Here is a 24,082-nt window from a genome sequence, read left to right on the forward strand (position 1 = left end):
GCATTGGCAATTGCATCATATTTAGACCCAGCACATCATCATCTTTACTCCATATCTTACCACCGCTAACCGCCCATGATTGCACAGTGCCTACTTGCTCCTGCATTGAAATTGAGCTGCTCTCGTGCTCAAGGAGCCAGAAAAACAGAACCTTCGAAGTAGGCATTATTACACGAGCTACACCATGAGCGAACCGGTAACAGAGTCGATTTATCAGAAAGGCGCCATGCCTGAGAACAAGCCGTTCAGCGAAACCCCACGGAGGGCGGACGGGGTCTCCCAGCTGTGTATGTCCTGCTCTCTGTTCGCTGCTTAACGAAGACATCGGGGCTGATGTTTCTATACAGATGAGGGCAATGTTTTTGATGCGACACCAGACGACCGTCGCCAGATCGGCGTCGTCAGTGCGTCTTTCCTGATCTTCAACCGTGTCATCGGTACGGGTATCTTTGCAACTCCGGCAACGATCTTGGGATTGTGTGGTAGTGTTGGTCTGTCGCTCTTCATGTGGGTCGCAGGAACTGCCATCGCCATGGCAGGTACCGCGGTGTATTTGGAATGGGGTACTGCTATTCCGAAGTATGTCCCCCTGCACGTATATGGATTTCACCAAACTCATGATGACTACTAGGAACGGTGGCGAGAAGAATTACCTCGAATATGTCTACAAAAAACCCAAGTTCCTGGCTACGGCCATGTTCGCTGCGTACGCCGTCTTGCTGGGTTGGGCCGCCAGCAACAGCGTCGTGTTTGGCGAGTATATCCTCAATGCTGCCGATGTGGAGGTCGGTCGGTGGAACCAGCGCGGTATCGGGTTGGCTTGTGTCACTGCTGCCTTCCTCATCCACTCTTTTGCTGTGAAATGGGGTCTCCGTCTTCAGAACTTGCTTGGTGTGATCAAGCTGGTCATTATCCTGTTTGTCATTGTCGCTGGCTGGGTAGCCCTCGCCGGTCATACCAAGGTTGAGACGCCTCATAACTTTAAGAATGCTTTTGAGGGCACAACTGGCAGCGGTTATGGTATTGTCATGGCTCTGTACAACGTCATCTGGTCGTTCATCGGATACTCCAACGCCAACTACGTAAGTCATTCGCAGTCGTGACTTATCTTTTGACCGGTATTCTGACTGCGAGCCAGGCTCTGAGCGAGACGAAGAACCCCGTACGCACGCTGAAGCTTGCGGCGCCGATCGCTATTGGATCCGTGGGTATCCTCTACATGCTGTGCAACATCGCCTACTTTGCTGCCGTGTCCAAGGAAGATATGCTCTCATCGGGCCAAACTGTGGCAGCTAAATTCTTCGGGAACATGTTCGGTGCTCGTGCGGAAAAGGTGATGTCGGTCTTTGTGGCCTTGTCGGCTTTTGGAAATGTGTTGTCCGTGATCTTCTCTCAGGGACGAAGTATGTTCAAGCTCGTTGCCAATGGTGTCGTCTCAAGAACTAACAGGGTCGGCAGTTGTCCAAGAACTTGGTCGTGAGGGTGTTTTGCCCTTCTCGAAACTTTGGGCGAGTAACAAGCCGTTCCACTCGCCAGCTGCCGGTCTGTTTGAGCACTGGGTCGTCTCTGTCATCATTATGCTGGCTCCCCCACCGGGTGATGCGTACAATTTCCTGCTCAAGTGAGTCCGTCCTTTGCATCACTTCAGCTGAGGGTTCTGCTAATCCATCAAAAAGCCTGATCTCCTATCCTCTATCCATCGTGAACGTCTTCGTGTCCGGCGGTCTTATCTATATTTACCTCACACGTTCAACACGCTTTCCTGACTGGGCTCCAGGGATCCGCGCGACCCTCCCAGTCACCATCTTTTTCTTCCTGTCAAACGTATACCTGGTCATTGCACCATACATTCCGCCCTCTGAGGGACAGAGTGTTTACAAGTCACTTCCCTACTACCTTCACTGTGTCGTGGCGCTCGGCATCTTTGCCTTGGGCGCGATTTACTATGTGGTGTGGGCGATTCTGATGCCACGCTTTGGTCGCTACATGCTGGTCAAAGAAACCGTGGTCGACGCTGATGGCTGGTCCAGAAGCGTTTTCACTCGGCTGCCGCTCGCGGAAGCTGAGCGAGTTTGATCTCGCTCTTGAGTTTCTCTTTCTTGTCAGCCAAGCGGCGTCAGATGGGATTCGCCTGTTACGACGACATGATTCAACATCTGCCTTCATGGCATAATTTTAATGTGTATAAAGGGACGAACTGGATACCCTGGCATATCTTCGGAGTTTGGAGGCATTTATAGACAGCATTCAACAAGCATCTTGATTTTTGTTGTACAAAACACATTTACATATTTCACATGTACCCCAATAGAGAGTATCCCAAAAGACTTTTCTGTTTATTCAAGATAAAACTCAAAAATTTCATCTTAAGATTGCTGCTTGTCCCAGTCCTCTATGGAAGCCCATCCACGAGATTTGCATAAGTTGCTGTCATGAACCCCTCAAACTGACTGGAGAACCGTCTTGCAAGTAATGCCGCAGGGGCATAGGAAAAGGCATCTGTCACAATGTGCTCCTCAGAAGGAAACGTGGCATATGCTGTTTTGACTTGCGTGAAGAATGATGATGAGGAAAGAATCAGGCATTAAAGATTTAGAGGAAAAATATATGTGTCACGTGATCGGCTATGTCTCGCATAGGCTTAGTTTACCTGCGAGCTGCAGTGCCTTGCAGCCTTAAGCTCTAGTTCTAAAGCGGTGAGGGCATCTGCTTGTAATGTACTGTATAGTGTAAGTTACGAGCCCATCATGATCGTTTTATTTTCACCGCCTTCCATGTCGGGCCAGCCATCGTCGTTTTCTTCTGGCATGATGCCGATTGTAGCCTGTTCTAGAGATCGGTCTCTACCATTGTTCACCATCCGCGGTTCTTCGATTTCATTGTGCTTGTTGTCATTCTGATCAATTGAGTCTTCTCCTCCCTCTTCCTCCGTCTAACCCCCTTTCTCCCTCTTTCCTCCGTGTTCTTCGTCCGGCGTGGTTCATGCGTCGATTCTCCTCCGCGCGGTTACCGCTGGTTCTGAACTCAGCAAGGCCACCGCTTTCCTCACCCTCTACAAAGCTCCTCCTTCTCCTCTCCAGATCGTCCTCCCTTGTCTCCTCCCCATCAACTTCCGTCAATCGAATCGCTCCCCGTCGCTTCCCCCTTTCTCAAGTTGCCAAACGCTACTGCTCCTACCGAAGGATGTGCATCTCCCGCCGCGCTGACGTGCCTTCGGGCTCGACCAACGTCACCCATGGTCGTGAGGTCTTGCCTACCAACGTCAAGCCGGTGCACTATGACCTTACTCTTGAACCCAATTTCGAGAAGTTCACATATGACGGAACCGTGACTATTGAGTAGGTTTTCTGTTCGTTGTTTGCCTGCTACGGAGGTTCGGGACACTGATGTTTCGTATAGTCTCGATGTTGCCGAAGATACGACCTCTATCTCCCTCAACACCAACGAGATCGATATTAAGAACGCCGTCATCTCGTCTCAGGGCTCCGTTGTCACATCAAGCCCCGATGTCTCAATCAACAAGGACAACCAGACGGCTACCATCAAGTTCGCCGAAACCATCCCGGCCGGATCCTCGGCTCAGTTGAAGCTCACCTTCACTGGCATCCTCAACGACAACATGGCTGGCTTCTACCGTTCGTCGTATAAGCTGGCCAATGGGGAGACCAAGTACATCGCCTCAACCCAGATGGAACCTACCGATGCCCGCAGGGCTTTCCCTTGTTTCGACGAGCCCGCACTCAAGGCCAAGTTCACGATCACCTTGATAGCTGATAAGAGCATGACCTGCCTAAGCAACATGGACGTCGCTTCCGAGACTGAAGTTCAGGGAGGTGCCAAGAAGGCCGTCAAGTTCAACACCACTCCCCTGATGTCCACATACCTCGTTGCTTTCATCGTCGGCCATCTGAAGCATATCGAGGCCAAGGATTTCCGTGTCCCTATCCGTGTCTATGCAACTCCAGATCAGGACATCGAGCATGGTCGCTTCTCCCTGGATCTTGCTGCCAGAACTTTGGCATTCTACGAAAAGGCTTTTGATAGCGAGTTCCCGCTGCCCAAAATGGACATGGTAGCTGTGCCCGATTTCAGTGCTGGAGCTATGGAAAACTGGGGTCTGGTCACCTACCGTATTGTTGATCTCTTGTTGGACGAGAAGGCTAGCGGTGCCTCTCGGAAGGAGCGCATTGCTGAGACCGTTCAGCATGAGCTGGCACACCAGTGGTTCGGAAACCTGGTTACCATGGATTTCTGGGACGGCTTGTGGCTCAATGAGGGATTTGCTACATGGATGTCGTGGTACTCTTGCAACGCGTTCTACCCTGAGTGGAAGGTCTGGCAGACCTATGTCATCGACAGTCTGCAGAGCGCGCTTTCTCTAGACTCTCTGCGCAGCAGTCACCCAATTGAGGTGCCTGTAAAACGGGCAGATGAGATTAATCAGATTTTCGACGCCATCTCCTACTCGAAGGGCTCTTCCGTTCTCCGCATGATTTCGAAATACCTTGGAGAAGATGTGTTCCTCCAGGGGGTACGTAACTACATTAAGAAGCACGCATATGGCAACACACAGACCGGTGACCTGTGGTCAGCCCTTGCCGACGCCAGTGGAAAGCCGGTGGAGAACGTGATGGACATCTGGACCAAGAATGTTGGATTCCCCGTCGTCTCTGTGACGGAAAATCCTAGCGCTTCCTCCATCAAGCTGAAGCAAAATCGTTTCCTGCGCACGGGCGATGTGCGTCCCGAAGAAGACACAACACTGTACCCTGTCATGTTGGCTTTGCGTACCAAGCAGGGTGTCGATGAGGACACGATGCTCACTGAACGTGAGGGCGAATTCAAGGTTCCCGACCTTGACTTTTACAAGCTGAACGCTGATCATTCCGCCATTTACCGCACTTCTTACACACCCGAGCGGCTCAGCAAGCTGGGAGAAGCAGCCAAGAAGGGACTTTTGACMGTCGAGGACCGTGCAGGTATGATTGCAGATGCCGGTGCTCTGGCTGCGTCTGGTTATCAGAGCACTTCTGGTCTGCTGTCCCTCCTGAAGGGCTTCGATAGTGAAGCTGAGTTCGTCGTCTGGAACGAGATCCTGACCCGTGTTGGTACCCTGAGAGCCGCCTGGATATTTGAGGACAGCCAGACAAAGGATGCTCTCAAGGCCTTCCAGCGCTCTCTTGTCAGCAGCAAGGCACAGGAGCTTGGCTGGGAGTTTTCTGAGAAGGACGGCCATATCCTGCAACAGTTCAAGGCTCTCATGTTCGGTAGCGCAGGAATGGCTGAAGATCCTGTTGTCGTCAAGGCCGCCCAGGACATGTTCCAGCGATTTGCTGCTGGTGACCTGAGTGCTATCCACCCTAACATACGTGGTAGCGTCTTCTCCATCGTCCTCAAAAACGGCGGAGAGAAGGAATACAACGTCGTACTGGACCGATTCCGCACCGCTCCCACCTCGGACGAGAAGACAACCGCGCTGCGCTGCCTTGGTACCGCCGAAGATCCCGCTTTGATTCAGCGTACTCTGGACCTGGCCAGCAGTGACGAGGTGAAGAACCAGGATATCTACATGCCTCTCGGAGGACTCCGTGGGTCGACTGCGGCCATTGAAGCCCGTTGGAACTGGATGAAGACGAACTGGGACGCCCTTTACAAGCGTCTGCCCCCTGGACTTGGTATGCTGGGCACAGTCGTTCAGCTCTGCACTGCCAGCTTCTGCACCGAGGAGCAGTTGAAGGATGTGCAGGCATTCTTTGAGAACAAGGATACCAAGGTGAGTCTCGGCGCCTGTCAATTTTAAAGGATATATGACTAATTGAATATCTAGGGCTATGACCGTGCGGTTGAGCAGAGTCTAGATGCTATCCGGGCCAAGGTCCAATGGCTGAAGCGTGACCGCGCTGATGTTGAGTCTTGGCTGAAGTCGAACGGTTACCTCCGGGATGGGAAGTTGTAAAGATAACAGAGATATACCAAAGATCTAGAGTTATTACAAACCAAGACTAAGTCTTGTAAGACATCTCACTTGTGCAGCTTTGTAAGATCCCGAGTTACGATGCGTACATTGGAAGAGCATTGGAGCTTGATACAGATCCAGGCGACAAAGCATAGTGCCTGAAATTGGAAATAAGGCTGCTTCTTACAGGTGTGTCTTCGCACCACAAGTCCTAAGTTTGATATCTTCGAACCTGAAGGGCCAATGCATCTTGGAGCACCATAAAAACGTTTCTTCACTGAGCATATAGGTACATTTGTCATAAGGGTATACAGCATAATGAGTCTACTTTATTCTACTGCCACCCACTTTTATTCCCAAATCCCGAACTGTCGTCGCTCTTTTTCGCAAATCCCCGGTTAGGCTTGGATTGGGCGGCTTCGTGCTTGCGCAGTTCTTCGGGGACGCGGGAAATGGGCGATTTCATGAGCATCTGCTTGAGATCGTACCTGTAGAAGTAGAAAAGTCAGTATACCAAATCCTTTGAATGATTCTGAGATGGGAAGAAAGGGGGTGTGAACATACATGACGTCTGCATCCTCGTTGCCGAGGAAAGTGATGGCCACACCACTCTTACCGGCACGACCGGTACGACCGATACGATGCGTGTAGCTCTCGATGGAGTTGGCCATGTTGAAGTTGACGACGAGACTGACGTCGGGGACGTCGATACCACGACCGGCGAGATCGGTGGCGACGAGGACGTCCGTCGAGCCGTTGCGCACGGAGGCAAGGGCGGCTTCACGCTGTTCCTGGGTCTTGCTTCCGTGCAGCGTGACGGAGGAGAAGCCCATCTGTTTGATCTCGCGGGCGATGGCGTCGCAGTTGCGCTTGATGTTGACGAAGACGATGATCGGGGGCCGGAACTCGCCTGAGGAAAGGATGTCGGCGAGCCGCTTCTTGCGCTTGTCTTCGCCGGCGATCAACTCGACGCGCTGCTCGACGGTGTCGACGGCTTCGCCGGCGCTGCCGATCGTCACGATGGCGGGTCGGCGGAGGTATTTGCGGGCGATCCGCTCGACGGCGGAGGGCATGGTGGCTGTGTACATCATTGTCTGGCGGTAGCGGTGGCTTCTCATGGCGGCGGAGTTCTCGGCCTCTTCCGTGTCGGGCTTCTCATTGGTGACGGGGAGGGCGTCGAGGATTTTGTTGACGGGCTCTTCGAAGCCGAGATCGATCATCCGGTCGGCTTCGTCCATGATGACGTAGCAGCACTGGCTGAGCACGAGGAGACGGCGCTCGATGCAGTCGACTAGACGGCCGGGGGTGGCGATGATGATCTCCGCGCCGTTTCGGAGACTGTACGCTTGTTCTTCGAAGGAGTGACCACCGACGATACTGACGACGGTGAACCCAAGCGGTTGTGTGAACTTCCTGGCTTCGATCTCGATCTGCTGTGCCAGTTCTCGAGTAGGGGCTAGGACAATGGCGTATGGACCGTCGTTCTTCCTCCATTCGAATTCGTCAATCCGGGGTAGCTCCGAGATGTATACCAGCAGCGGGAGCAAGAATGACGCTGTTTTACCCGAACCTGTAACAGCAACACCAATGAGATCTCGTGATTGCAGAGCAATAGGGATCGCAGCTCTCTGAATCGGCGTGGGCTCCTTGTATCCAACTTGGTCCACAAGCTCGAGGAGCCGCTTAGGCAGGCCAGATTCCTCCCATGACCGCATGGGATTCGGCACACTGCCGCCCTTTGTACTGATGTTGAAATCTTCTTTGAAGATACGCCAGTCCCTCTCGCGCATGTGCTCCAACTTCTTCTCGCTCCAGTGCTTGTCGAGTTGGTTCCGGGTACTCTCCTCCCTTCGTCTCCGCTCCATCTCCAGCATCTCTCGGGCTCTGATGCTTCCAGCTTCCCGATCACGATCCTCCAGAGCTCTGGCATACTTCTGCGCTAATGTATCGGCCACATCGTCTCCGAAACCAGCCAACCGGCCACGCCCGTAGAAGTTGGCTTCGTGCCGGTTCTGATACAACGGGTTATAATCCCCGCTCGTATCCTCCTCCGCGTTCCACTCGAAATTGAACTTCCGATCCGTCGTCCTCTTGCGCTTCTTCTTCGCTGAGAAATTCGACGTCTTCTCCGTTCCCATGTATCGATGCTTGATCAAGGCAGCTTGGACCGAAACCTCGTCCTCCTCCGCCTGGCGCTTGCTGTCTCCTTTCCCATCCGTTAGACTGAACGACATAGGTTTCGGCGGAGGCGGCGGCGACATATCGTAGTTCTTGTTGCGCATCGCGGCGGGGCCAGTCGGGACTTCTGAATTGCGCATAGCTCGGGGACCGGTGGGTATCGACCTTTCATCGCCATTGGGAGTCTCGGAGTAAACTGATGGTGTTTGCGTCCCGCTTCGATCTGTACCGTTGGTGGATGGTTCTGATGTCAATCGTCGCCCTGCTTCCACCTCCTTGGCGCGCTTCTCTAGAGCAATCCGCTCGCGCTCAGCTTTGGACAAGAATTTCGGCTGCGCATTAGGTCAGGGTATCAGCTATTGTGTCCAGTGCGTAGTCGGCGTATTCGGGGGGAAAGCCTACCTTGGCCGCTGCCGCATCTGCCTCCCTCTTCTTCCGCACAAGCTCCTCGACACTCAACGGCGTCGCTGCAGGGCGTTTCGCGCCCCACCCTAACTTCTTCTTCTTCTCTGGCGGCGGAACTGGGGGAGCATCTTCGGGCGGTGGTGGCGGCACGGAAGTGTCTGGGGGTGGAGGAGGGGCGGCGGAATCTTCTGGGGGAGGTGGAGGTGGTGTAGGAGGTCTTTCGATGGGCTCAGGAGGGGGCTGGGTAACAGGCACACCCGGAGAGCCGTTTGAAATGATGCCGTCCATGATCTTTTTGTGCGGAGAACTATGTCGCAAGTAGCGGTTGCGGACCCTTTGATAAGTGAAGCGTATCTCGAATTTCTACGGAAAGGCATAGAAGCTCGACGCGCAGTCACGTGACTACCACCCGTATTACATCAACCACCAGTGTTCAGTGAGAGGAGCAGGGAGTTCATAAAGTCTCAGTGGCATTGCGACCTAGAATTAGAGTACACGATTGAAACGAAATGTCCAAATCCATATTTTCCACCCAATAAGCTGGCATGATATCATTCGAGAAGTAGAGGCGGATAAGCAGAGAATCCACTGAGATTGTGATGACCCTCTGCGTTTGATGCGACAGAACCCCAATTGCTGTTGCAAAAAGCGAGCACTGAAGTAGTTGTTCTACATGGGAGATGGCTCCTACCGGAGACAAAAGAGAAAAACACGAGGAAGCCATTTACCTTATCGGTAAGGGACGGGCTGAGACGGGTACTAACCCATGTCCGTAGTCAGCCAGTGTCTATTGCTGAGATCACACATGCCAACTAAGCACTTACACCACCATTGACCGGAGTCTGTTGATAGTAAGGATATGGACTAGTTTGGGGAACAGCAGGGGCGGCAGCGACCGTTGGGTCAACAACAGGTGCCGCCTGACTGCCGTTCTGCGGGGCTTGCACTGCGCCTCCAGTCTTGGTATGAGCCACAGACGCAGGACCATGGACCTCGCGATCAAGAGTCATGTACTCCTTCGCTGCGTCCTTGGTTCCCCGTTCAAGCAAGTAGACCATATAGATCTGAACGAGGTCTCTCACGACGTCGGCCGAAAGGGCACTCTTAGAACGGATGTCATCAACCACTTGCTTGATACGTTCGTATTGGACGCTCTCAGTGGCAGCACTTGTGGGCTGGTCTAACTCAAACATGAGATAGCTGTTCCAGAATGGACGGCTGTCCAGGTAGTACTGCTGGTTCTTCTGGAAGACTTGACGCGCATCCTCGGCTGAGCCCTTAATCTTCCATAGGAGGCGAGCCCACTCGGCAACAAGCGCAGCCTTGGTAGCCAGGTCGCACTGAGGTGAATCCAACTGATTCTTGTATACTTCAATCGCAGCCTCAAGGCCACCATGACGACGACACATGTTCGCCAAGGAGATAATAGTCTCCACATGGTTTGGTAGGACGGCAAGTATCGCATCGTGGATATCCTTAGCAACGTCCACTCGGCCGCTCATCTCTTCGAAATATGCGTATTGAAGGCGTGTGGCGGGGTTTGCAATAGGCACATAGAAGCAGCTTGCACGTTGATAGATAATCCGCACCTCTTCCTCCTTGCCAGGCTGGGCAGACATCCATCTAGCATAGCGTTGCCAGAACTCGTCGTAGTGAGCGCACGTTACGAGACACCGCTCGTATAAGAACTGAATTCGAGGATATGACCCCTCTGCCTCTTCGAAATCGAGATACTTCTTCCAGTTGGTTAGCTGACCCTCGTCCAGCTCTGTGACATGGAAATATGGGCGCTTGATCTCCGACTCGTAGGTCCACCGCTTGGTAGTCTCTGTCTGCGTCTTTGAGAATATTTCAAGGTGGTAAGCGTCGACACGGAGCCGAAGATCCCTCTCGATTTCTGCTTCTGCCTTGGCGCCCGGGGGTATCTGGCCAGCGGCCGCTTCAAGCTCGGCGCGGAATTGAGACAGAGTCTCCGCAGGCGCCAATTCTGATAACGAACGAGTTTGCGCAAGCTGGCGATATCTTTCGAAGTAACGAGCATATTGATGCATGGGGATGTGAATAACGCGGCCAAGAATGGCAAAGATCTTTTCTGGAGCTTCGACCCGTTCTTCGAACTCGATATACTTGTCCCAGAAGGGATGCGCCAGGAAATCTAATCCAACGCTGCTCGCTCCTCGCTCGAACAACCTGCAAAAAAGTATGTTAGCACCGACAACTAGTACATTGTTTGAGCAGAAACGGGGTTGAGGAGGGTATACGGAAAAGGGGGATGGCAAGGATGGCAAACATCAGTTTTAGCTAATCAGTGCGTAAGCCCAAACAATTCAACGAGTAGGATGATCAGACTGTGGGAAGAATACTCTTTCCCCCTCCTTGCGCATCGTGCGCGCAAGAAGCAGTCTCCGAACAGAGTTACTGGTCTTGGTGTCCGTGCAAGGAAGTGGTGCTTGAGGTCAAATCAATTTCACCAAGGGAAAGGATACAGCCTGAAAAAGCCAAGGGTGAGAAGTAAACTTCAGCTGAACCTGGGTAAGGCGACAATCTCACCCATCATCAAGGGATTTGTTGCCAGTGAAATCTTGCATCATGCGTATTCGGCACCACGATAAGGTCCGCGCTGTGTCGGTAACGGTTACAGGGAAGGAAAGGAAACCAGCTATAGTATACTTACTCTCGAATGATGTCAGAATCATGGGAGGTCTCCGCCTTGAAGGAGCAGTAGTTGGTCCACAGATCAACGGAGGATGAGATGCTAGCAACTCCCCGTTCGTAGACCTAGAAAACCCGGAGTTAGCACCAACATGCGCAGTAGAGAAAGCGCCCTCGTACCATGTCCGCTGCTTCTGTACCCGTGATGGAGAATTCCAGGTCGGCATATTTCTTCCAGTATCCGAATAACAAGGGAAATTTAGCCAAGAACCGATCGTAGACGTTTCTGACAGTTGTTATGGCCTGCGGATTGGAGTTGCGATTGATTCCACCCTCCAGCGCCTCGGCACCACGAACAAGCTTCTCCCACGTTTCGAAGTTGTCAGGGTCGTCGGCCTAAAAAAAGATCTGTCAGCTACTAGACTTGCGCTTCGCAACCAGTAAGGGCGAATCAAGACCATACAAGTTCAGTCTCAAGCTTTCTCAACTCGGCGTTCTCCTCCTCAGAACCTCCATAGTTGTAGTCCGCCATAATGGCAATCACTAAAAGGTACAAACAGCGCGGAGACAAGCGAGAGGAGTGATACGTGATAACTGGAGAGACTTGACAAAGAGGAAAACGCAATGAATGGAGGAGACGAAGACTCCTGTATAACACAAGTAGGACAGTTGCGAGAGAGACGCAGAGTTCCGCCAGGGTTCACCAAGTGAGGAGAAGCCACCGACACCAGCCACAGAGCGGCCGCATTTTCTCACTGCCAAGCCTCAACCAATGTGGCTTAGCGCACCCCGGGCTGTGGAATTTCTCATAGCATATCCGAAGGTATTTCCTTTGAAGCTACCAATCGCCAACAGAACATTATCCATCCCAAGTCCCCAACCTCACTCTCTTACTCGGGGTTTCTGGCTTGGGCTTACCTACCTCCCACCATGTCCACCACAACAGCAGCCACCGACCTGGTGAGCAAGCTCCCCCTCCGCCTACGCAATTTCTTCGCCCGCTATCCTCCGCAAATCTACTCCGCGGCCGTACGCCCTCCCGTCACTGAGCCCGAAACGCCAGCCGCTGCACCCGAGGAATCCCTTCCATCGCCATATACGCCCAACAGAGATGCAAAGGGTTTCAAAAAGCCCGACCCGAAAGCCTTCTCCCCGTCCAAAGCGATCCTCTACTCCGACCCGAAACATCCCAATCCCTTCCTGCCTCGCAAGAACTTCCGCAATGGCAAGTGGATCAGCCCGCCCATCGGGCTGAGGAGACAGGCGGAGCTGGTCAAGTTGGCTATCAAGTATAACGTGGAGGCGTTACTGCCGCCTGGGCGCAAGTCGACCGAGTATAAGGAGACGAAGCGGGCGGAACGCGGACTGGCGATCAAGGGTACCGGTGTTGGACAGAAGGTCAAGGGTCACAAGTGGGAACGGACGATGGAGGCTCGTCTGGAGGACAGACGGAAGGCTATGATGGAGATGCCGGAGATGATCCGGTTGTGGAAGCAGGTAAGCATTCAGTTGACGTTGAGTGTGCGGTTGGAAGGTATCGAGGCTAACTTGATGCGATGCACAGAGAGGTCATGGCCGTGGCTGGAGGCAATGGCCCAAGAGGTGAACGAATCTATGTCAATATCTTTGCTATCGCACGGGATTTCATCATGTCGCATCTTTTTTATCTACCAATCCTCGAGACTCACAGCTTGGCTAAGATTTCTATATGGATCATTGAAGGGGTTTGGGATGGGAGTTCTTGTTTGCATATGTACTGTACAAATAGATGTTCTAGCAAAAATTGCACAAAGCGTTCCATGTTTCATAGTATTAGTTTGTATGTATAATGAACACTTCAAAATCAACAAACTCCAGGATTGGAAGGTAGCCTCAACAACCTCCCCTATGCAAGCACTATTATAACTGGTCATGAATAATCAGAAGATTTAAGTGGCTGTATATATATATGTCACCAAAACAAGACGCTCGGATCAAAACGCCAAATCCAAACTAGGCAACCAGATGATTCTCATAAGTCATAATCAATATGAAGGAGTAACGATATCGCCAACCATCAGCGTCCAGCGCTCCGCGTTATCATGCCGCTCTTGCGTAACTTCTGACGCAGATAGGGAGCAATGTCTCCCAAAAACAATTTTATTGTTGATTTTCCTGGTCTTTGCCAGTGTCGAAAAGGGCTCATCGCGACGAACGCCGGTAAACTGGTCGATGCAAACCATCTGACACCGTTGACATGAACCAAGTACATCGAAGCAAAGCTTTTCAGGTCCAATCTTGAGGGCCTCCCACTGGTCTTCGATGTATGGTTGTTCCACCTTGGGTAGGTCTGTGAGAGTCTCTGCGACGACGATATTGGCCCGGAAGACGTCGGCGGCTACGGCTTTGCTTGTCCCCGCCCGATTTTTCTTCTGATTGGCTTTGATGTTCTCGTTCAAGAAATTCACAGAAGAGCGCGAGATGAGGAGGATCGGACTCTCGTTGGACAGGAGAATGGGATTTTTCTCGGCAGGAGGCGGCGAAGGGTCTTGAGGGAAAGAACCTGGCATCAAGAACTCCCTCAGGTACTCTTTCCAAGCCCCTGGAGGCTTGCGGGGTGAAGCATATCTAGTTGAGGAATGTGGTGGAAATCGTGCCAATGTGCAAGGCACACCAAGGAAATCGGAGAAAAACTGCGCGACGGAGGGAGAAGTATAAGCTTGTACAGTCACCTGGTCTCCACAAACTGTAGAGGACTTTGATGTTCGCTGGCAAAGGGAGGTCGTAGCCAATTCTGTGTCCTCACGGAGGAGAGAAACTTCCAGGAGCTTCTGATCAGTTGAACCTGGCTCCCCGCAAGTGACACGCAGCACATTGCGGTCAAGGTCGATAGAAGGTCGAATGAGAGCCATACGAGGATACTTCTTCTGGTTCAAGGCAGCACCTGTACCCTGGTGGATAAGACACCATTCTCGGTCCCAAGCTAGCCCCTCCCTTCTGACCTCCCACCGCTTTCCATCAGGAACTCTGAATGGCCCGCAGCTCTTGATCGGATAGAGAGACAGGCTTTCGATATAGAAGCGGGGTTGTTGAAGTGGCACACTGTGTACTGGTGCAACCAGAGAGTCCACAGTCGCCATTTTCTCGACATAAAACTCCTCCACAAACTCGACAAATGTATTGATGTCCTCCATGTTAGTCACTGCTCCCAGGCTGAGCCTTAAGATGCCAGTCGGCCGCCCGTCCATGACATCGTGGTCGTCTCCGCAACGCAAACCCGCTGAAAATTGCTGGAGCAAGTCAGCTCCCGTCCACCCAAGACTCCCCGATGTTCCTCCCGGGTTGCACAGGGATCCGGATCTAATTTGGATGTTTTTCATTGCGGCAAGTCTCTCAACTTCAGACTTCCCGATCCATGACCCTTGGCTGTTGCGGAGGTTGAGCGCGATGATAGGGCCTTGTGTGGAGGGCCGATTATAGTCTGACAGTGGAGACGTATAAAGCTCGCAGACTCTCTGCCCGTTGAAGTGTCTCAAGGCGTTGAGCCGGTCATACAGGCGCTTTGCTAGGAAGCGGGTATGAGATGAGATATTTTGCATCGAGCCGAAAAGGCGCTCATGGGTTGCAAACGCTGCGTCGAGAGCAATAATATCATGGAAGGGGAGAGTCCCGTCCTCCAGCCGATCATGTATCGAAGATTGCTTTTTTGCATGCCACTGCAGCCCCCGTGTCAGAACCATATCCACAGTGCCTCCTCCGAAATACCTGCGGTGCTCAAAGATCTGTCCAGCACTCTTGCGGACAATCAACGCACCAAGGTCCGGAAACCCAAAGATTTTGTAAAAGCTTAAGACCGTAAAGTCCGGTGCAGCGGATGCATCACTCAAATCCAGAGGCGAGGTCGAAACCAAAGACGCCGCGTCAAGAAGAGTATAAACGTTTCCTCCGGCAGTCTCACCCTGGTTCCTGATCTTCTTGCACCATGACAATGGCAGACGGCGACCATTCATATTCGACTGCGCAGGATACGCAAACAACTTGAGCGACTCAGATCGAACATCACTCAACCTTGAGATCCAATCTTCGACCTCGTCATCGGAGGTAAAGCACCGACCTCCCTTCTCTGCGAGTTCTCGTACACCAACGAGACTCGTATGAGCGTCCACGTGGTATCCATACCAGAATCCCTGCCGTGTCGAATCCCTCATTCCATCCGCAACCAGCTTGATCGCCGCTGTGGCATTCGCCACAAATACAAGATCAAACTCTTCCGGATCTGCTTTGAAGAAGCGGAGGGTCCGAAGACGGACGTCATCCACGCGCCGCGTGGACAGCTGTGAGGAGGCGGACAAGGAATGGGGATTTCCGAACAGATTCGAAGTCAACTCTTGAGAGAAGGACTCGATCAATGACTTGGCATATAACGTGGTTCCCGCATGGTCCAGATATGTCGTATCTGCAATACCTATGAGTACAGAACTCAAATACAGTATGACCTTCGTCAAATGAAAGGGACGCACCTTTGAGCTGCGGATACTCTCGCTCTCGGATTGAGTCCACGTCCTCCGAGTATCCCCTTCCATACTCCAGTATTTCTTCTTCGCAGCTTGTGACTCCCACCATATTGAAACCTTTGTCGCCCCCGGATAGTTCTGCCTCGAAGAATACGGCTGCGAATAATCCAATCGAGGTGTTGCGCCGCTGCGAGTATAAGGTGGCGACAACCTAACTCCGCACGCGATCAACCAAGCACTGGAAGGTATCGCACCCAAACAGCAATATATCACCTCGAGGTTAACTATAGCAAAGAAAAGGCCGACACCCGATATATGAAAACCAAAAGAAATGGGTCGACGTTCAATCAACGTTCGGTATACAGATAAGATTCTCGTCGGAGCTTACCGACGGACGAAAACTTCATTGACCGGTGTCCAGAGCGTATGAATCCCACTTCAGTGAGTACGAATAAAGGCCTGAGCAACGAGACCTCTTCAGGACAGACATCTCTCTGCCTTAAATAACTCGGATATGTCCAGTACTCGAATGGAAGCAGGGATGATGGTAACTGTTGCATTTGCGTGCTCAGCGACGACGAAAGTCAGCTTCCCCACAATAGGATAAGAATGGGCGAGGGGGCGGAAATCCCCGACGGCGTGGCAATAACTCGTACAGCTACAGATTCAGGTAGCGCTCCGCCAGGAAAACAAGCAGAGCGATAGCGACACGCCCCAAACAACAATATCGACTTATCGGCCACCTCAAGCCCCGCACTTATCACGCCCGTTAGTGGTCTCCAAAAGACAGCCTGCTATAGTTCATGCATGTGTATTCGAACCACGCTGCCTAACAATGCATTGTCACAACATCGTCGGACACTTACCACGACATGGTTCATACTGCTGAGCTGACGGTGGGTGGCTGAACTCGTTTTCGCCCCTGATACTCGCTTCAAACCACGAATAAGATGCTCGTTCCAGCAGCTGACTGCAGGCATTCCCATGTCCATGATGGTTCCCTGAGCGGCTGTGTCTGACCACCGTTGGGCCTGCAATTAATATGAAGCTGACCTATGATCGGAAGATTATTGCCTCCAACCCTTGCGGTCATGAGAAATTTCAAATCACATATCGATACGTGGCGTGGTTCGTCGCCAACAGACGAACCAACAATTGATCTAGTCATGGACTAGGTCGATGAAACTGAGATCCAGGTTCGGGTTCGACCTGCACAAAATCTCAAGTAGGGATCCCCATGACTGTCAATGCACTCGGATCTTGGTTCTTGAGACGTGATTCATCTTGCATACAGCCTATCCGGTTGAAAAGAAACAAGCGAGGACTATGTAGAAACGCGCTGGGCGGAACAAAAACAGGTAGGCAGGTAGCATTAGATGGATACGACATAGCGGACGCCAGTGTCAGGAAAGACATAACGTACAGGGCTCAGGCAGCTGAAAAGAGTATTCCAACGTGACTCGTGATTTATCATATTCAAATCGTCGCCAAAGATCAAACAGTGTGCGAAACATTCATACGTAATATTTGGGCGACGCCCGTGCAAGGTACGTCAGCTCAGGGGACACCCTGGAATCAAGGCAAACTTTCGTCAGCACCACCAATCCTGATACCTCCTTCTCTTTGCGCTGTTCGCTTGTTTCTCCCTTCTTTTCTTCGTGCAAATTGCATATCTTTCTCGTCATCGCATATCCATAAATCATAAACATTATCATCAATCATACTCAGACAACATAGTGCTGGCGACTCCTCGAGGAGCTGCGATGCTTGTGGCCATGACCTCGTCGGCTGCTGTGGCTCCTCCTCCGCACCGTCGTCGTCTCCTTGACGACCACATCCCTGTTCCCTCTGTAAATAAAGAGCGCCAGGATAGCCGTCCAGAAGAAGAAAATCGTCTCCATGATCCCCAGCGCAAAGCAAGTCTTCAGCATCGCGCAGGTCTTGTTGATCTCCAGGTACAGGTGGTTCTGGCTTTCGTAGCCAAAATACCCGAACGGGCCAAGCGACACCCACACAGAGCCGCCATTCCAGTGAGAGCAATCGGCGTCCGCAATGAAGCGGAGCTCGTAGACTCCTGCGATGAAAGCGCCGACGAAGAGGAGGTCGACGAAGGCGACGAAGAACGCGGAGCGCTTGGTGGTCGAATGGCGGATGAGCGTGTCGAAAGCCCAGAAGACGGCGATCACGCTGACAATGAAGAGCACCAGGATGTAGGGCGGTGTGATCTGGTTTGCTTTGAGATAGCCGTCGACGAAATAGGCCTGTTTGGCATGTTAGGCTCCCGTAAACGCATATGCCAAAAAAGAGTATATCTGCTTACCATCATGCCAATGATCGGAATCAGAAATACAATCTGCACCAGGCGGTTGAAGATGAAGAACAGACTTCCAATCATCTTGTCCGCTTGCCTTTTTCCGACTGCTGCTTCAATGGATAAAATCAAATGCGGGCTTGAGGTATGTGAAGCAGATCAAATGTCCAAATGTGGAGACAATGCGCTTGCAATTTTGATCAAAGCCGATAGTGTCGTTACGAAGTCATCAGCGATAGATGATTAGAGAAGAACCAGGATATGTGCGCCGGATCGAGAGACTCGTGTTATCCAACTCCTTGCTGTTAGGCTGTGTAGACTACACCACCGCAGAAAATATGTTGAGCAATCACGAAGCACGAGGAAACGCTCAACGTGGAATCAGGGAATTATGCAGGCAAGAATGAGGTCAAATAATGACAACACATAAATTCAAAAAGGGGAAAAGAGAGACAAGAAAAGAAAATGCCTCTTCATGAAGAAATTCTCCGAGCTGATCGATGATGGAGGGGAGGCTGGGCGACTCAGAGTGTTGGGTTGCGGGGTGGCTGGGCAACCAGCGTCATGGAACATTATCGACACACACACGTGGGGTAGATGCGGTGCCTGGTTGCTACTTTGCTTCAGGGCTGCATTCCCATTTTCCAATGATCGATTACCTAGACATCGATATGTCCTTCTACCATCTGCAGTGATGTCGAAAAGTATGACACATGTATGTAACCGATCCACTGCTGGCTCGAGCGGTCTATTTCCCACGCGGTTCTAGCCATGGTTGATCTGTAGCTTATTTGCCGGAGTACCTTAAACTGAGAGCTACAAGCAGTCAGGTACGAGCGCATAGAGATGGTACCTGTACTTTGTATGCAGTACACCAATAGATTGAATTTAGCTGACTGATTAAGGAATCCTTATATGCTCATGCTCCTGGTATGATCGACAACCATTCGGCTGTGTTTCTGAATAGAATCGTCAAAAAATCTATCAAACGCCAAAATGACAAGCAGATTAACCAAAATACAGCGGGACATATGCATAGAAACATGACCGCTTTTTTATACTCGGACAGAGATTCATCAATCATGGCACATGTACACTTCAGGATTTAGCAGTTTGTGAGCAAACGCGCGGGTATCCGCACGTCTCCAAACCAGTCTCACTTATCCCGAAACTGCAGATCCGACCGACTCTTACTGCGCTTCTCTGCCTGGACGAGTAGCTACTGGATCCGGCGCTACGTGAGGAGCACTGACGCCCGGTAGCACAGTTTGTGTCTGAGAATGGTACGAAGTGTCGGCTTCGTATCTTGGAAGCCCGCCCATTCCCGGATTCTGTGCACGAGCATAGCCGTGCTGCATCTCGTATCCATCTGCAACATCTTCACTCGAGGATGACCATTCCCCATTATTGTCGTGGGATCGGCGGTTGCGCAAGTCCGAGGTGTACGGGTTAGCTGAACCCATGTAAGTCGGAGAGATTCGCGCCGGACCGCCGATCTCAGGAGCACCAGATGGGTCCATCCTGTCTTCCTGGGGGTTCCGAAGAGCTGATGTGCTCCCATAGTGGTCAGACAGAGGCAAGGCGTTGCTGGGTGCCACAGGGTCTGTACCCCAGCTTCGAATCGGATACGCACGCCCTTTCTTCCACGGCTCGGAAATGGGTGGGAAATACTGGCGGTAGGAGATGTAGGCGCAGACAATGCCCAGCAAGGATCCGCTGATCACGTCAAAAGGATGATGCCTCGCATCCATGATTCGTGAAACGGCAATAAGTGTCGCCCCGAGAGGAGGCATTATGATGATGATGGCCTTCCAAACTTCGCCTTTGTTGTCCATGAAGTGCAGTTTTCCGCACAGCCAAAGAGTCAGGTAGAATAAACCGGCAAACGATGCTATATTCCGATATTAGTACAATGAAAAGGAGCACCAAAACTCCGAGACAAAAAGCTTACAGCTACTATGACCTATACTATCAATCAGCATAGCTCAAGAAAAAAGATCAGAAGGCCAGGGTACAACTTACCTGAAGGCCAAGAACGGAATCCATCCTTGATTATTGCAGGGTCTCCCGTACAGATAGTCGAATTGGACAACCCAGGAATCAGATCTTCGCTTCCTAGCCTCGGCTTGCACCGATCGATCAAGTCAGGCCTGGGCTTCCCACATGCGGTCTTCAGCACCTGGGTGATGAGAAATGCGAGGCCCTGCGACAGCAAAAGACCCAAAAAGCCACAGTTGAACTCCCACAGGCGGTCCTTCCACCGGTATGGCCCGGTAAGCTTTCTCTTCCCGGATGCCGGATTGTGCGGCTTGTGATGCGAGAACAGACCGTCAATGAACAGCGTATACACTGCAATTATGACGAGGGGGGTAACGCCGGAGATGAGCAGGGCTTCCTGGATCGAAATGCGCTCGTGGACGGCATAGGGATACTGGATGGATATGTTTCGCAGAGAGAAATGCTGGTGATAGGGTTCGATGGAATCAAAAATGTAGAAACCAGCAATGCAAGCGCTATAGTGAGACTATCGATAAGTGATTGTGACGATCTCAGAGTGAAAGGGAATGAAATACGAACATGAGGATGACATAGTCGACAATGTACCTGTATAGCAAAACAGAAGCTATTAGCAACGCAATTCGAGTCAGTCAATCTTGACAATTTTCATCACTCACGAAATTACAACACGAGCCCGTAACCGCCGCTTCGAGAACGGTAGTTTAGTGGGAAGATGGTCCATTTTCTTGACGCTAAAGCTCTTCGACCACAAGCATAAAAGGTCTCTGGTGAATTGAAGATTCTGAAGGAAAGCTGAGCATGACAAATCAGCTCTCACTGCACGCACGATAGCACAAGTAGACGCATTAGAGTGGTATATTTCCTAAATTCGGGCACGAACTGGGCTGGTACAGATAGCCTCTTGGCTATTTCTTGGAGAGCACAGCAAACAAATCCTTGTGTTCCTTTGGGAAATGACTGATCCACAACTTACTGTACAAGTCAGAATATCCCGCGATCCCGCGCGGCGATGTGAATCAGAATCCTAATCTTCAGAGTATCCCAGACTGAGCGCTTTGTGAGATATCGGCATGGCAGAAAAGAAGAATGCAGTCATATTAATATAATAGTCTGCCGAATCTAAGGGTGCCTAAAATAATTCAAACATGGAGAACGAAATCCTGAACTATGCCGATAACGGGAAAAAAACTGCCACCTCGACGGCTAAGACTTCAAAGCGTCTCCTGTGGCGTGGATCGTAGCCATTCAGCTTGCCTGACACTAATCAGAATCCCACTGCGCTCAATGAGAAGCGCTGAGGCTGTCACTAAGGATCCACAACGGGACCCTGGCCTGGCGTAGACAACAGATGAATCAAACGAGTTCTTACCTAGCTGGGTACCTAGTTCTAGAGGGTCAAAGTCTAATTCTAAGCCACCCACCATTGAGGGCACGTGTGTCTCCCTCATGTTGATTTTGATTTCTTCCATGTTGTTGTTTCTTTCATACTGAGAAATTAATAATTTGTGATCTAGAATGAAGAGGGACAGTCAAAGATGCCCTGTTAAGTCAAAATGCTAAGTCCTCTGTCTCCATGGCGCTCAACCATTCTGCATGGCGGGCCCGTCCAGTAACTTAATTGGCAACCTGAGGCACTCGACAGCGGCTGTTCTAGGCAACATTTATTTTTTGTCACTTATGAGTGCGACCTTGGATATCTGTCAGAACGAGAGATTATTGCTCCTTGAAATATAACTTTGTAGCTTGCAGTTCTGTTTCGTCGGTTTAATCTAGGGTAATTCTATTATTAGTATTTCCAAAGCTAAGCAAACATAATGTCCAGTTCGGAATGCTTGACTGTATATATCCTTCTTGACTGGCTATTGCCAGAATCTTACGCCTCTTTTTTATCTCCTTTTCTTGTAATCATCGACTTCGGAAGAATTATTTGTATTGTACAATTTAAAGGTAACTTCCTATGTACCTAATGAATGACTGTTCATAATTAACTCACTAGACCCATTCGAAAGATGCATTATGCTCTCTGCAATCCCGACCATGCCCGACATTGAATCAATTTGGGTTCGAAAGGAAATCTGTCGTTTCACGAATAAAAAGCCATAATTTTCAAAAGACATTACCATAGGTCCATCATTCATGTTCTCATAATGTCGGGCAGTCCTTTGCCAAGCCGACTGACTTAGCAGACAGTAATGAACAGACCAAGACTGGATGTTGATTAGCCAAGATTCAGATTCTGAGACGCGCAGAGAAAACTTACGGAGAGGGGTTGAAGTCCTCAAAGAAGTTGAGGTTGGTGCTACCAGCGTTCTTCATCTCGAAGCCGACTGCCTGTCCAGCCGGGCACTGGAAGGTAGAAATCAGGTAAGAGTTGCCAGGGGAGACGGTGGTAACGCCGTAGTCTTGCTTGACCTTGGGAGCATTGCTGAAGGAGGTCTGGGAAGTAGCGGCAGACTCCAGCATGGAGAAATCAATCTTGCCGTCTCCGCTGAAGGAGTAAGAAGAGGTCTGCAGGTCCTCCTTCTTGGGGAACAAGAAGACGAGACTGCAAGTCTTGCCGGCGTCCGAGGAAGGAATGTCAAAGTTGAAGATGCTCGAGACGGTGGAAGAGACTGTGCCGTTGAACGAGGTGCCAGAAGCCTTGCTGGGAGACGAGGAGTCGATCGGGATGATCAGGTGGGGGAATTCGAACTGTCCAGAAAGATTGGTCGGGCAGCTGCGGCTGGAAGACTGGGTGGCAGAGGCAGATTGAGAAGGCTGAGATCCAGAGCCAGCGGGAGTAGAGGGTTGAGAGCCGGAGCCAGCTGGGGTGGTTGTCGAAGGGCAAAAAGTCGTGGTCATGGTTGTCTTGACAGTGGTGGTAGATCCGGGAGCGCTCGACGCGGGAGCAGGAGAGGTAGCAGGGGTGCTCTGCTGCACTGCGGAACTTGTTGGAGTGACAGAAATGACCGAACTGGAGACTGCAGAAGAACTGGCACTGGCACTGGCACTGGCACCGGCACCAGTGTTGGCACAGTTATCGGCATGCAGCTGAATGTTCTTGCAKCCAGTCACATCGTTGCTATTGGGAGAGGTGTAGACGTTCAGTTCTCCATTCTGACCAGTCTCACAGGCGACAAAGTCTGTCTTTCCGTTAAATGTAAGCAGGCCCTGAGAGTTGACAGAGAAGCCGGTGGTGGGCTGGGCTCCAGCGTCACACTGGAACTGGGTGGTGGGAGCTATCGATGTTTGTTAAGACGTTGTCAAATTTGTCAGAACTGAATCAGATACTCACGGGTCAAGATGCATCCACGTCCGTGACCATCAATGATACCGCCAGCGGAGTTGATGCAGAACTGGCCCTCAGGAAGGTTGCCGAAGACACGGTTCTGTCCGTCATCAAGCTGGCCAATGGGGCCAGAAGCACCGCCCGAAGCAGTCAGATGGAAGCAGCAGGTGTTGTCTCTGGTGACGAGAGCATTAGCTCCGACAGCGAGAGCCGCGAGAGTGGCAAAGTTCTTCATTCTGTGAGAGTGAACGTAAGGAGTCAAAGCAGCACAAAAGGTGAAGCGAATGGACAAATGGTCTGATTGGTCTGAATCGGCTAAGACCTAGGTTGTTTATCTTTTGTCTGTTTGAGGACTACAACAAACACTGATGAGGACGAAAGTACTCTTTACTTATAAACCGTGGTGGGTACCCTTCATATCAGCGTCATGCATGTCACTGGAACCCGGGTCAAGGTAGGTCATCAACAGCTCATACTTTCGCATGAAAAGCAAAAAATAGAAACAAAGCGTTGGCCAGTAGCAATGCATTCTCATGTAATGCAGGTGGACCAATGCCGACCAGTCTGGCATCATACACACGCCAGAGCAAGTATCTCTCTCAACAAGCTCGATATTGCACGGACCTACCAGCGAGCCTGGAAGTAATCGGATTTCGACGGCGTTCGATACGGAGGACGTCATGGTGGACAAGGCATTGTGGGGAGATGGTGAATAGGATTGAGATAGCATGGCCCACCTACGATCCTAGTGCAGCACGGGCAACAACGGCGGCCATATCTAGTAACATTGTTGCAAAGCG

The 24,082-nt window shown here is 51.3% G+C and overlaps 9 protein-coding genes across 9 annotated transcripts; 3 read left to right on the forward strand and 6 right to left on the reverse strand.

Annotated features, from left to right (window-relative positions):
• Positions 1 to 184: 184 nt before the first annotated feature.
• On the forward strand, positions 185 to 2,076 carry Asppvi_000679 (high affinity methionine permease; the record flags this gene model as incomplete). Its single annotated transcript, XM_043296986.1, has 6 exons — positions 185 to 287; positions 348 to 579; positions 632 to 1,082; positions 1,139 to 1,403; positions 1,459 to 1,621; positions 1,677 to 2,076. 6 exons carry the CDS (start codon positions 185 to 187, stop codon positions 2,074 to 2,076), a joined length of 1,614 nt encoding a protein of 537 aa, XP_043152921.1.
• A 1,107-nt stretch (positions 2,077 to 3,183) lies between these two features.
• Asppvi_000680 (M1 family metallopeptidase) lies at positions 3,184 to 5,956 on the forward strand (the record flags this gene model as incomplete). The annotated part of the gene is made up of 3 exons (XM_043296987.1): positions 3,184 to 3,338; positions 3,400 to 5,773; positions 5,828 to 5,956. The coding sequence occupies 3 exons, from the start codon at positions 3,184 to 3,186 to the stop codon at positions 5,954 to 5,956; spliced, it is 2,658 nt and encodes an 885-aa protein (XP_043152922.1).
• Positions 5,957 to 6,290: 334 nt separating this feature from the next.
• Positions 6,291 to 8,827, reverse strand: prp28 (mRNA splicing protein PRP28; the record flags this gene model as incomplete). The annotated part of the gene is made up of 3 exons (XM_043296988.1): positions 6,291 to 6,444; positions 6,521 to 8,466; positions 8,537 to 8,827. 3 exons carry the CDS (start codon positions 8,825 to 8,827, stop codon positions 6,291 to 6,293), a joined length of 2,391 nt encoding a protein of 796 aa, XP_043152923.1.
• Positions 8,828 to 9,268: 441 nt separating this feature from the next.
• On the reverse strand, positions 9,269 to 11,723 carry Asppvi_000682 (putative mRNA splicing protein (Prp39); the record flags this gene model as incomplete). Its single annotated transcript, XM_043296989.1, has 5 exons — positions 9,269 to 9,298; positions 9,364 to 10,729; positions 11,214 to 11,317; positions 11,372 to 11,587; positions 11,655 to 11,723. The coding sequence occupies 5 exons, from the start codon at positions 11,721 to 11,723 to the stop codon at positions 9,269 to 9,271; spliced, it is 1,785 nt and encodes a 594-aa protein (XP_043152924.1).
• A 398-nt stretch (positions 11,724 to 12,121) lies between these two features.
• On the forward strand, positions 12,122 to 12,797 carry Asppvi_000683 (mitochondrial 54S ribosomal protein mL59; the record flags this gene model as incomplete). Its single annotated transcript, XM_043296990.1, has 2 exons — positions 12,122 to 12,688; positions 12,756 to 12,797. The coding sequence occupies 2 exons, from the start codon at positions 12,122 to 12,124 to the stop codon at positions 12,795 to 12,797; spliced, it is 609 nt and encodes a 202-aa protein (XP_043152925.1).
• Positions 12,798 to 13,215: 418 nt separating this feature from the next.
• hxB (putative molybdenum cofactor sulfurase protein (HxB)) lies at positions 13,216 to 15,753 on the reverse strand (the record flags this gene model as incomplete). Its single annotated transcript, XM_043296991.1, has 1 exon — positions 13,216 to 15,753. One exon carries the CDS (start codon positions 15,751 to 15,753, stop codon positions 13,216 to 13,218), a length of 2,538 nt encoding a protein of 845 aa, XP_043152926.1.
• A 1,655-nt stretch (positions 15,754 to 17,408) lies between these two features.
• Positions 17,409 to 18,079, reverse strand: Asppvi_000685 (uncharacterized protein; the record flags this gene model as incomplete). The annotated part of the gene is made up of 2 exons (XM_043296992.1): positions 17,409 to 17,945; positions 18,005 to 18,079. 2 exons carry the CDS (start codon positions 18,077 to 18,079, stop codon positions 17,409 to 17,411), a joined length of 612 nt encoding a protein of 203 aa, XP_043152927.1.
• Positions 18,080 to 19,185: 1,106 nt separating this feature from the next.
• Asppvi_000686 (phosphatase PAP2 family protein) lies at positions 19,186 to 20,735 on the reverse strand (the record flags this gene model as incomplete). The annotated part of the gene is made up of 4 exons (XM_043296993.1): positions 19,186 to 19,886; positions 20,018 to 20,508; positions 20,573 to 20,599; positions 20,671 to 20,735. The coding sequence occupies 4 exons, from the start codon at positions 20,733 to 20,735 to the stop codon at positions 19,186 to 19,188; spliced, it is 1,284 nt and encodes a 427-aa protein (XP_043152928.1).
• Positions 20,736 to 22,193: 1,458 nt separating this feature from the next.
• Asppvi_000687 (putative GPI anchored cell wall protein) lies at positions 22,194 to 23,517 on the reverse strand (the record flags this gene model as incomplete). Its single annotated transcript, XM_043296994.1, has 3 exons — positions 22,194 to 22,221; positions 22,275 to 23,232; positions 23,289 to 23,517. 3 exons carry the CDS (start codon positions 23,515 to 23,517, stop codon positions 22,194 to 22,196), a joined length of 1,215 nt encoding a protein of 404 aa, XP_043152929.1.
• Positions 23,518 to 24,082: the final 565 nt, after the last annotated feature.

This window comes from Aspergillus pseudoviridinutans (assembly GCF_018340605.1).
Source record: "Aspergillus pseudoviridinutans IFM 55266 DNA, scaffold_1, whole genome shotgun sequence".
Lineage (NCBI taxonomy): Eukaryota > Fungi > Ascomycota > Eurotiomycetes > Eurotiales > Aspergillaceae > Aspergillus > Aspergillus pseudoviridinutans.